At 36.3% G+C, this 13,221-nt stretch overlaps 1 protein-coding gene across 5 annotated transcripts in view; it reads right to left on the bottom strand.

The window, feature by feature from the left end:
- Nucleotides 1-1,092: 1,092 nt before the first annotated feature.
- The window catches only part of LOC113229381 (protein unc-13 homolog 4B), a 49,741-nt gene continuing 37,612 nt past the window's right edge, over nucleotides 1,093-13,221 (bottom strand). Inside the window, exons 10-18 of one of the 5 annotated variants that reach the window (XM_026462941.1) lie at nucleotides 12,466-12,757; nucleotides 11,580-11,812; nucleotides 11,388-11,478; nucleotides 10,914-11,123; nucleotides 9,575-9,649; nucleotides 8,376-8,682; nucleotides 6,005-6,128; nucleotides 4,621-4,814; nucleotides 1,105-3,406 (exon numbers count right to left, since the gene is read on the bottom strand). In XM_026462941.1, the coding sequence (XP_026318726.1) occupies nucleotides 3,294-3,406; nucleotides 4,621-4,814; nucleotides 6,005-6,128; nucleotides 8,376-8,682; nucleotides 9,575-9,649; nucleotides 10,914-11,123; nucleotides 11,388-11,478; nucleotides 11,580-11,812; nucleotides 12,466-12,757 (1,639 nt within the window). In that variant the 3' untranslated portion in view covers nucleotides 1,105-3,293. Of the gene's footprint in view, nucleotides 3,407-4,620; nucleotides 4,815-6,004; nucleotides 6,129-8,375; nucleotides 8,683-9,574; nucleotides 9,650-10,913; nucleotides 11,124-11,387; nucleotides 11,479-11,579; nucleotides 11,813-12,465; nucleotides 12,758-13,221 lie in introns of all 5 variants that reach the window. The other 4 variants (XM_026462945.1, XM_026462946.1, XM_026462944.1 and 1 more) reach the window with 4 other exon arrangements.

The following is a 13,221-nucleotide window of genomic DNA, read 5'->3' as shown; positions in this document are numbered from 1 at the left end:
GAGCCTACAGTACCAGGGGTAGTAGTTATTACTTTATATGCATGAAGCAATAATAGGTACCCTGAGCAGTCGGTACGTAATTAATTTGCCGTAAACGACCGCATCGACCACGTGTGCTCTTTTATACAAGCACGCACTGATCTCGTGAAGGATAAAATCAAAAATCATTCATGTATATTCATAGCATACCTATAAGTAAATTACTATAGTAATAGTGTATGTGTGCGTGCGACTTGGACGAGAGCTATTATAACTAGTATATTATGATTAAGCACGGAAACCACTTTTCTTGATACCATTTTGATATTGTATTTTGTAGAAGTTTTGAAAAAGTCGGCCATAATTATAAAAGGTTTTTGATAAAAATCTTGTAAATTTTGCCGTTTTCATAGCTATGTTTCAATAGCAGTAGAACTCTTTGTGGAAACGTTCGTCCAGAGCAGTATTGCCACTTTACCTGCTTCTGCCGCCATGCAGTAATGTGAGCATTATTCCGGTTTTAAAGGTGTTGGGGAAATTACAGGCACTTGGGACTTGTAACTTATTTTTTTTTATATAATATCAAGTGACGAGACGAATAAGTCGTGCGCCTGATGGTAAGCTACACGCTTGTCCATAGCATTTGCAGTGCCACTCAGATCTTTAAATCGCAAAGATCTGAGGAGCACTGCCACTACGCCCTTCACCCTGAGACATAAGTTGACAAGTCCCAAGTGCCTGTAATTTCACCAGCACCCTTACCCTTCAAAACCGGCACACAGTAATGCTAACATTGCTGCTTGGCGGCAGAAACAGGTAAGATGGCAGTACTTAGACGAACTCTTTCACAGGGAGCTCTACTGCTACTAAAACTGCTGCTGTTCCGGTCCCAGGGTGACGGACGCAGTGGCAGTGCCCCTCAGATCTTTGCGATTTAAAGTTCTGAGTGGCACTGCAACTGCTGTGGATAGGCGTGTCGCTTACCACCAGGCGGCACACGACTTATTCATCCCGTCACTTGGTATCATAAAAAGGTACTAAAATATTATTAAAATTAATGAAACAGTGTATTTATAAAAAAGATTTTATTTGTATGTAAGGCATCTCATATAACTGAAAACTTATATAACGAAAATAAAGAATCTCGGGCATTATAATGAAGTAAAAAGAAATTGGAACGTACAATAAACCACATAAGTTGATATTGCTTGTTTTGTATGTTTATTCAAAATTTATAATGTCGCATATAAACCATTGTAGTTCATTGTATAACAATACCACCAAAAGAAATAAAATTGAAAGTGAGAAGTTTAAAGAAATAAAGTAAGGCACATTTCTTTATCACAGAAAATAACTACTTAGAACACACTACATTTGTTTTACAATGAATATGTCACGTTTTAGCACCCCATATTACATATTCCCTCTCCACTTTATAAACACAGTGAATATAAATAATTAAGTCTACATTTACTTAGGACATAACACATTTATGGCGAACAAATATAAATACTCTGCCACAAACGCATCAATACTTTTATGCGATAAATATATTATCTAAAAACTTACAAAAAATTCTAGAGTTCAGTTAGAATTACTAAATCTTGAAGTTTCTGCTTTAATGAGATCTTTAGTCCAACTATATATAATTTTTATATAATTTCGAACTGTGTTTTGGTCAAAATAATTCAACAAAAATGTGCTCTATTTTTGGCTTAGCCAAGGTCGAGATTCTGTGCTAAATGAACTGGTAACAAACTGAACTAAGTAGTAATTTACTCTAAAATTAAGCGGCCTCATATCAGTCTATACATATATTGCTTACTTTTCTATAAGCGAGTCATTATTGCTTACGATATAAGACCAATAAAAAAGTAGAAAACGACCGCCAAGGCGAAATACTAATGTACTGATAACTATTTATTGTATGTATGTATAAGTTATATCAGTTTTTTTTATTAAACATTTATTGAATAATATTATTCCCGACATTATATCTTTACCATGACATACATTGATAATATTTCAATATGACAAAAGGCGAGCATAGCCAGTTCGGTACTTTCTCAATAAGTTCATAAAATAGCTACCCAACTAGTTTAGTAGACCTTTAATCTTTTTGATCACAAATTCTGCCCACCTTATTTTATTATTATATTCAATTATTATATTACGCTAAGGTAATCGACATTTTTAGCGAAATTGAGTTATTAGCATATTTGGAATCGAATCTGTGAGCGAAACAAGATCTACAACCCCCTCTAATCGGTTATTTAATATCATAATAGTTTCAGTCAACTTAGTTGACATTTTTGGGTAACCGTAAAAATGTAGATGCCAATATCTCGAAAGTTAGCGAAATGCAAATGCGTTGGTTATGACAAGGAGGGCAGAAGTGGTCAAGCTTTGTAAAATTCGTATGCGTGTTTTGCATGTTCCCACTGAATTTGGCGCACCTACATAACTGTCGGTTTTCACTTTTTCACTGGCCCAAGTTTACAAGTGTATCCTAACACTCTTCAACACTTAAGTTATATTTTTATAAGCTGCACATCCCAACGCTGTAAAATTCATCACACAGTTCACCGATTCGCGATTTTTTCATTAGAATATAAAAAAAATATTATATTTGTGTTTTAAAACATAAATATAATTTGTTTAATTTCGATCGACGTAAGCAGTTATTTAGTTTTTCAATTACAAATCTTACTGCTGTACGTCATTTGGTCAGTATTTGGGCCATGTACAATATAGAACACATCAAGGTTCACACTTTGGAATTTGGGCCGTTTTATCCTCAGTGCACCTGAAAAATCTTGACGTACTCTTGTACCTATGCTCTAAATTAGTTAAGATTACACTGCACGATGTTTAGTGAAACTGACAGAGAAAGTATAAACGAAAAGGACAGCGACATTTATAGATATCTCTAGTTAGTTTCACACAAATTGCATTCAGACAGAATGAACATCCTGCAAAAGGCTGACAAACACTTTTGAATGTATTGTTATTTGTTTTTTCTTTGTCCTGACGATGCGAAATTAAAATTTAATTTTATTCCAAACTATTATATACAAATAATGGTATTTACCATTAAAATAATAATGGGTGAAGTATTTTAACAATTCAACAATTTCTCTACGTTTATGAATGCATACAAGCGAATGTATTATGTACATATCTTTTAAATCATTAAGTAACAGAAATTTGAGTTTTTTAAAATTCTGCTTCATAGTAGAGGAACACAAAATTGTCAGCCTCAGTACAGATAGATGATTTTACGTATAATTCTTTAGGTGTTATGTAATTTAGTTTCAGCTGAGAGAGAAGAACTGCTTGCCGGGGATCTTCTGGCGTTGTTTCTTGATGAAGTCGCGGGCTTGCTTGTCGCCGGGACGCGATTCCAACGCTTTCACTGCGTCGCCGTCTGAAATCATTATTTAATAACCTGAGTGTACATACTTCCACTTCCACTTACAGACAAACCACGCTGATAGATTACTGTGCAGTTACACTAATTATCTTATTATACTATGCCTATAGCCAGTAGTGGATGAAGTCGAGCTGTTTTTTTTATAATACCAAGTGAAGGGATGAACAAGTCGTGCGCCTGTTGGTAAGCGACACGCCTATCCATAACAGTTGTAGTGCCACTCAGAACTTTAAATCGCAAAGATCGATTATGGGCACTGCCACTGCGCCCGTCACCGTGACACTAAGTTGGCAAGTCCCATGAGCCTTCAATTTCACCAGCACCCTTAACCTTCTAAACCGGAACGCGATAATGCACACATTAGTGCTTAGCGGCAGAAATAGGTAAGATGGCAGTACTTCCCTGGACGAACTCTTTTACAAGGAGCTCTACTGCTACTCATCACTGCTACCTATCTACTGACCCGAGAGATAGGGCCTTCCGGGAAGACTACGGGCTCCCCGGTACGACCAGGATACGGCAGGCGTCTGGGCCGAGCCTTCCGCCAGTGGTACGCCTTCACGGGCGTCTCTAGCAGACCCGGACTTGGTTATGAACTCACCGGGGTTTGTGATTAGCTGCAGGGATGAACACGTTCGTCAGCCCCGTTAGCATGTAGTCGGGGTGTTCGTCACGCGCGCGGCTACCGCGTTTTATTAGGTCCTAATGGCGAGGAGACGCGCGGGGCACATGAGTTGCCTTTTAAGTCGTCAGCTATGTCCGGACATTGTCGCAGGACATTGCTATCGGCATCTCCGGCACTAGCCCGAAGAGCTAGTAGAGGATGAGCTAGACATCCTCCGGAGCCTCCAACCGTATAGGAATTGGGAACTGGAGACGTTGTTTTTCGGCGTCGGGAAGCGAGCGTGCCTTACAGCCGCCACCAAACAGGAGGAGCTTCGATAGTCGGCTTAGAATAGACGGCTCAGCGATGGCAACCGTTAGGATGAAGTCCGTGCAAACGGGCTAATCTGGGGTTAGGATCTGACTTAGATGGTCATGCTCGCGCAGGTCATAGTACCCTTCACGTATACTCTGAGGGTCAGGATCTGGAGGGTCAGGAGGGTCACTATAATCAAAACTAATGTAGAAGATATGGGGCTGCTACTCAGCTGCTCTACTGCTAATCGGCTGTGGATGACGATGACCAGGAAATGAACATGTCTTACCTATATTGGTCGGTCTGGTTAGCGCCAAATGCTGCTGAGGAAGACTTGATATCGGCGCGGGCGTGTCAGGTATCTCGGTAAAGCGGACGTACGCCTCCCCAACGAACGTGTTGCTCATACTGAACATGTCTTTGTCCTTTATCACTAGATGCATAAGACCGTCCGGGGTGTGCTTCTGTTCAGGGCTTAGGGGACTGCAAGAAACAAAAAACTATCGTTTTATTTACCCCACACGATACTTCGTTTTTTTAACACCAGAAATTGGTAAACAAAGAAACAGACTTTGTAAACTTTTTTCTTCAGAAATTTATAACAAAAATTTAATGATTGTCATGTTTCGTTCTACATAATGAAACAATAATGCGACCAATTATAATATAAAAAATGTGAAACACTTCTTATCGAGGGACACGCCCACGTTATTTTAGTCGTATACAGGGTGTAAATTTGAGACGGGGCAGCAAGGCCAGCTACCTTAATCGTTGTAATTACAGGAAAACGGTTCTAGAAGACTATCCATGAATTTTGAAGATATTTTGATTGGCATTCACAGATTTTGAAAAAATGGTACAGTCAGCCAGATAAAAGGCAATTTTTACAAAACTTTTTTTATGCCATTCGATCCGGTCTCTGCTAGGTATCAATAGTCTCTATGGGACCAACTGAGGTAAGAGTACTCGAAATGGCAGAAATCGCAAAAAATCTTTTACCACACATTTTAAATGAAAAGTTTTTGTGAGAAACGAAACTGGCCACTACTCTACAAATAAGACTTAAGTAAAACCAAATTATAATCATATCACTATTTTTTAAATTTGGAACTGTTTTGTTTTGTTAATGGAGAATTGTCACTTTTAAGACGATTTTTAATCAAAATGTTCTCAAGCGAGGAAACAAATTAATTGGAACACATGGTCCTATCAAATGGCCACCGCGTAGTCCTGATCTGACGCCATTTGATTTTTTCTTTGGGGCTATGTAAAAAATTAAATTTATGAAAAAAATACAACAGTGTTCAAGAATTGAAAGACGCACTTGCAGCAATTTTCAATAGCATCCATCTGAGTAGAATTTCAGCCGCTACTTGCTCTTTGCGGAAGAGAGCGAATCGATGCATCAGTTAATCAATTCGAGCACTTACTATCATAGACTTTTTATGTTATTTTGTTTTTCGTTATTGTTTTTATTTTGAAATACATAATATGCTGTCAATTTGTTAGTTTCCTTATTGTTAGTTACCTTAACTACCTAGAATAACTGATTACTAAATAGGTCCCTACAAAATGTATGGTAAAAAGATTTTTGCGATTACTGGTACTGGTAGTTTACTTTACTAGGCCACCACTCATGCTTAAGTCTTTAAAATTATATAAGACCAACATACATCACAAACATCTCGTCATATAACGGGAAGAGATTCTTATTATGCGTCTGCGTCTTGCATTTGATCACGTTGACGAACGTATCCTCGGGCAGCAGCTCTATTCGAACATATGAGTCGCATAGTCCTGAAAACGAAAAATCAACATTTATATATACGTTTCATATACATAAACGAATTGCAAAGAATTCAAAATATTAATGCACTAACATGAACTGCACATACACCATCTAAAAACAGCTAGCTAACTTTAATAAAATATGTAATTTGCTTTTTTTTATGATACCAAGTGACGGATAAATATAATGTCCCATCAATGGGCATTTGTCACTTGGGCCTTGTTTCACCGAGCTGGCCAAATGGGTTGGGAATTGATTTTCATTTGTTTTCGAGTAATTCAGTCATCGAGTATATAACCAGAAATAGAAACGAAATAAGAGCCATATATTCCTGATAACTCATCAGTGATACATCACTTATAAATATCAACACTCGTTTGCACTGAAATATAGGCAGCGCCAACAACTGACCTGTGTTATACGTCTCCGTATATTCCAAAAATATTCTGTATTTATTGTAATAAAGATAATATCTCAAACAATGGCGTGCTGTACCATTCGGTGGTGTGGGGAAAAAACAGGAAAACATCTAATTACAAAACAAACGGAATCAAATTTCATCGGTAATTAAATATTAAATATGTATTTTCGTCCATTATAGCAAAGCTCAAGTTAACTGGTCGATTTGAAGTGAAACAATTGACGATACCCATTGTGGCACACGTCAATTGATTGGAATTCGGGCTGGCCAATCGGAGCGCAGTTGTGACATTAATGATACAGCAGAATAGTTTTCAAACAAATTAAATAACATTTCGTCTCTATTTCTGGCTATATATACTCGATGAGTTTAGTAGACTTCATTTATACTTGTTTTTTTCCTGTATATATATATATATTATGGTTTCTTCGTACAGTGAACTTGCCACCGCTTTCGTTCAGCGTTACAGAACTACCGCACCATTTACTTAGACATTTAGATAACCTTTAAGAAAAAATACATGCCTTCATAAGCAACCTGAAAGTGTCTAGGTATAAAGGCACGACTGGCTACAGTGCTCTAAATACATATACCTGCTGGTTTCTTTTAAATGCCAAGTGACGGGACAAACAAGTCGTACGCCTGGTAGTAAGCGACACGCCTATCCACAACAGTTCCACTACCACTTAGTGCTTTATATGACAAAGATCTACGGGGCACTGCCACTGCGTCAGTCACCCCGAGGCATAATTCGATAAGTCCAATGTGCCTGTAACTTCACCAGCATCCTTACCCTTCAAAACCGAGACGCTGTAATGCTCACATTACTGCTTGGCGGCAGAAATAGGTAACGTGGCAGTACTTCCCTGGACGAACTCTTTCACAAGGAGTTCTAGCTCTAGCTCTACTGCTATTAAAATGTTATATTTAAAAAACATGTAACAGGGTTGGGAAGATACAGAATGAAACTAGTCTAAGGGTCGTATTCTAGAACTCTACATTGAGTAGAGCTCAAGTCAGGATTGCAATTGAAACACAAGCACTGGAAATACGACCCTAATGGCAGGGACTTGAGTATGATTTCGAGTGCTTTGAATCATACTCAAGTCCTGACTTGACGACCCTAAGTGCAACGCAATTGTTTAACATGTGTTCTGCTCCAGATTGTAATTTAAAAAGCATTGGGGATAACCCAGAAACAAAGTAAACCTAATCAAAAGGTTTTTATAAATTCAAAAGTGTAACAATTCACTGACTTCATAGCAAACAGTGTTTACACTATAAGCACTAACCAACAATACTACGACAAATAGGTTCGACAGAAGAAATGTTGAGGCGTGATATAAAGTGTTGGGGCATGGAAAAATTTCCATTTTGAAGTAATATATATTTCCTATATTTTTCCACATTTGACAGTGACCCCTGTCAAAAGTTGAAGATACTGAACTCTGTTATCAAGCGGGTTTAGAAAATTACATTATTAACAATGTTTAAACAATTTTATTTTATAATTCATGCTAAATAAAACATTAAAAAATATATTTAAACGTAGAAACTGCCTATTTTCCAATTTTCAAAATGTTTCGTGAAAAATTTCCACTACCTAATCGAAATTTTCCGGATAAACTACCCAACAATAACAATAATGTGCCAGGCAATCTCACAAATCAGCTGGTCTCAAAAGTTCATTTCCAAAATTGGTCCTACCAGGAATTGACTTTGTGACCTCCTAATCCAGGCCCAATATGTTTAACCATTGGGCCACCGAGGTCATACGACGAGGATACACGATCACTGTTACAATTGACGAATATATTTAAACAAGGATACTCACCATTGGAATCAGTAGGCAGTAAATTTCTAGCATTCATAATTTCGACTTTCAAATTGTTTTCTACAAACTGAGCTCTGACTGTCAGCACTCCCATTTTAGGGTCAGTAATGGCCTTTTGTTCCTGCCATCTCTCTAAATGATATTGATGTATCAACTCCCTTGTCTCCATGCCATGTATTTTCAACAAATACTCCACGCGCTTTAACGTGTCTGACGTATATGCTTCCTTATCAACTTGTACGAAGGATCGTATCATTATTTTTAAACACTCATGGAGATTCGAAAAGAACGATGGCGGGCGGCGTTTCTGTAAAGATATTATTATTTTATAATGTTTACCTGCTGTGTGCTGTATAATTTCACGTTACATACACAATAAAAGAATGTACATTTTAATCCTTCTTTTTTTGCATTTCTCACATCCATAATTCCCGAAATACCCACCACCGTGCATGACATTTAACAAAAAAGATGCAACATGCAATAGTGTAAATAGTAAAAACATGATGCAAACATGAACAATATGCTGAAGAGAAACGAAGCACAAGATTCTTTCAATTCAAAATTGTTTAATGTATTGATTAATGATATTAAACTGAAATAAAACTTTTATTTTTATTAAAGTATAACAAATATTAGAAGAAACATACGAAGTTATTGAAATAAAAATTAAATACTATTGGGAGAATACATATAAGAATGTGAAAATTTTGGACCTAAATTACGATACCGACCACGAATAAGAAAATAGTCAATAAACAAATGAATATTTTAACATTAACACTATAATACTTGAAATCAACTAGTAAACAATTTAAAAGTACAACAAGCAAGAGACCAGCAACATTTGACATTCTAAAGACATACATTTAGATAGCTGTACTATACGAGTAACGTCTATTCTTTGTAGCATTCCTCTGATATCATACTTTCTTGATTTTTCTATTATTATTAAATTTTAATTACAATAATGCCACAACAAAGAAATCTATGGAGTAATAATCACCCGAAAAGTTTGGAAAGTGTGTCTATTAACTTGTCAACATACTAAACAAGGTACAATTTCAATTTCCAATTATCAAGAGAGTTCGATAACTGCTCTAATTCATGCTACAAAGATATAGGAACATTAACCACTACACATTTACAAGAAACAATTAAGTCGTACAATGTGCTTTCTAGACTAATTACGTGTTTACCGCGTCTAAGTTGGCGGCAGCAGATTTGCTCAGGCGCCTGGGGTCGATAAAGCGAGCAATCTTTGCCCTTCGGTGCTAGCAAACAACAAAAAAAATTTGAAATATCCACTATCCTAATTTAACAAAAAATTTCACTCATCATTTATTCGATGGTTTAAGTTTCAGAGATATTTGAAAACCTAATAAGATCGATCTAATCAACTTCTTTTATTTAATTATTTATATTATAAAGGCTTAGCTTCTAAGCTAATTTAGATAGCTACCGTGAACTAAATTTTGCATATGTTAGTACAATATTAAACTACAGTTGTTGAAGCTATTCTTTAAAAAATACTTCACGTTTCTAAATTACTTTCTTCTTATAAAATCATTCAAATATCAGCTGAAATTTAATCCACAAAGATTCGAAGTCTTTTTTAATTAATTAATGTTCTAACAAATAGTTGTAAAGGACAGCGTGCATTTAACGAGTATTTTGCGGTGCATAACATATGCAGTATTATTTACCCGAACAAAATTACGTTTGGGTGATATTTTGTTTTTCCCAAAATATCTACGTCTAATCAAGCGGAATCGCGTGACCAGTTTTTCTTGCTACAATCAAAATTAGTTACTGTTAAAAAGACATTTACTGTTCAACGTGGTTATAATGAACTACTTGCATTAGATGTTCTAAAAAGCGATCTTTAATGGCACTACACAGTAATACATTAGTATAGAATTGAATAATTAACGAGTTTCTTTTTACTATGTAAATGTATATTAACAAAACTAACGGATAGGTCACGCGTTTAAGTCGATTTTTTCTTTTTTTTTTTTGCTTGACATGTTTCGAACCAGTCCTTGGCCTTTAATCATCAGCTTCCCTGGTTGTTTATGACTTGGCGAAAATTGGTTGATTATAGACCACGGACTGATCCGAAATAAGTCAAGCAAAAATTCGACTCAAAGGTGAGTTACTTGTTAGTTTAGTTAATATGTCCGAGTCTCACTTCAGTTTTCTATGTGAATGTCTTTTTTTTTGGCTACTCTCACGATTTTGAAACAGAAGTTATGCACAAACGGACGCTTAATTTGATAGTTCTCTCGAAGTTTTACATATTTATAAAACACTCAATCCAAATTAAACACATTTCATTGCATTAGTAGAACACTCCCCAAAATAGTTTTAGCTAGTTAAAAATCGATCGATCCTGGATGCCACAATAAAAAAAAATATTAGTACAAAAATTTTAAAAGTTAAAATCATACTACAAAGGTTAATTAGCAAATGTACAGTTAGTAAAATATACTACAATAACGTTTAATATGAAATACAATTAATATGAACACAAGTTACCTCTAAGTTGGCTTGGATAAGCTCATACAAAACTTCGCCAAGTTGTTCCCAGACTATGTCAAGAGTTCTTGAGAAGTTTTCGTTACTTAGATGCTCGTTTAATGTATCAAGATTTTGTTCTAGATAGCGCATAACACGGTCCATGCTTAGACAGTCTTGGTGGAGTAGTTCCGCACCTTCCACTAGGAAACGAGTAATGGATGGCATCATCTGAAAATGACAAAGTAAAAAAAATTAGAAAGAACAGCCTATGTAAATAAATTAAACATTGTAAGTCGTGACATCGAAGTCCAGAAGATTTGTTATAGAACAGGAAATGTACTAAAATTATAAATATATCGCTTTGACATCTAGGAAGAAATATATGGTAAAATAACGGTTTTTAGGGGTTTTTATTCCTAAAAAGAATACAAATTCTCTTATTAGACAGATACAAGATATCGTAAAACATACACGCTGTCAAATATACGTTACCTTTTTAATAAGTGCTTCAATAACTTCAACAATTTTATTTTTCACTGTATCTATAGCGTTTGCTACTACGTTCTGGAGTGTCTCTTTGCACCTGTAAATTGAAAGTTAAATGTAGTGTAGCAAAAATGTTCAGCATTCTTTTTTAGGAATAACCCGATGTGTACTTTAATGTAACTCCGCAAATCAACTTACCTTTGGGCTTCAAGTGAACTTCTGGCTTCACACATCTTATTAATAATATCCTCCATGCCAAGTTCCTCTACGTACGGTTGTAAACTCTGTCTCACGAAGTCAATATTATTGATAGCTATGCACCATTCTGTGGTCACTTCGAAGCGTTCCTCGTGTACAGTGCTAACAGTGCCTAGTCTGTCAACGCGACTCGCCATCTTGTCTGAGTAGAACACGCAACAACGACAAATGTCCTGAAATAAATATTGTTAAACTTATTTTTCACACTGGTTACATCTTGTATAAATGAGACCATAATTACTTGTGGCTGAAGATTTACTTTTTAGGTTACTTCAAAGTTATTCACGCATTGCCAATAGAAAAGTAAGATGAAGTACGGTTTCTGTTTATAAGGAAACTCAAACTTAACTCAAATATCTTGATGCACTAGGCACTGCAAACTGGAAGTATCAAAAAGGAGTAAGTACAAGTTACACAAATACTTACGTGGATAATCTTAGCCTTATATAAATCAGTATAGAGTACTAAAAAAACTACCTCAATGACATCTAATTGCCAAGTTTCATTGAAATCGGTCACCGGAAAATGCGCGAAACTGGATTCATCCACTAGTTTGCCACCCTTAGAGGTGGAATACTTTCTTCAAATTTACATGGGAGCAATACTGAGGTTCCATCAAAAAAAGAATCATCAAAATCGGTTCACAAACGAAGTTATCGCGTAACATACATACAAAAAAAGAACATACAGTCGAATTGAGAACCTCCTCCTTTTTTTTAAAGTCGGTTAAAAACAAATAACCGCCGAACTCATGTATCTTGATACACTAGGCACTGCAAACTTGAAATATTATATAGAAGGAAGTATAAGTTACAAAACTACGTACGTCGATGATCTTAGCAACGAAAGTGTAACATCCTTCAACTTCGGGCCATGCGAGTTGCTCCCAAAAGATCTTAATCTGGCTGAATATACTCCTAGTGTCTACCGATGAGCTGCTATACTTCACATCCGTGTACACTGGCACTAAATTATCCAGTTCTACTGCTTTCTCGATTCTCGTTAAGGCTTTGAATGCGGCGATATCGAGCCATTGAGCAACACCTTCAAAGAACCAAACGTGAAATTTTGATATAGCGTAGGAGTCCCAATCAGTCGGGTTCAGACCTTGTCCTAATCTGGAAAAGTAAAAAAAAAATTATCACATTGAATATTAACTACAATAATTTATACTTCGACAACTAGAATAACAGATAATATTTTTTCTAAGTTTGTAGATGATCTGCACATATCGCTTCCTTGTCGAAAAATCTCTTTTTTTATGATACCATGAGATGGGACTAACAAGTTGTGCACCTGGTGGCAAGCGACGCGCCTGTCCATAACAGTTGCATTTAAATAGCAAAAATCTGACACAAGTGTCATAAAAAAACGTTGAAAAGTCCTAGGTGCTATATCAAGTGACGGGACGAACAAGTCGTGCGCCTGATAGTAAGCGCGCCTGACCTTAACAGTTGCAGTACCACTTAGTCCTTTATACAAAGATCTGAGAGGCACTGCCACTGCGTCTGTCACACTGAGGCATAAGTCGATAATTGGACTTATCGACTTATGCCGTTATGCCTCAGCAGAGTGCCTGTAA

Source organism: Hyposmocoma kahamanoa, unplaced genomic scaffold (assembly GCF_003589595.1).
Source record: "Hyposmocoma kahamanoa isolate Upper Pololo Valley unplaced genomic scaffold, ASM358959v1 62, whole genome shotgun sequence".
Taxonomy (NCBI): Eukaryota; Metazoa; Arthropoda; class Insecta; order Lepidoptera; family Cosmopterigidae; genus Hyposmocoma; species Hyposmocoma kahamanoa.
Note: the sequence above shows the minus strand (reverse complement) of the source record. Positions and strands in the feature narration are given on the sequence as shown.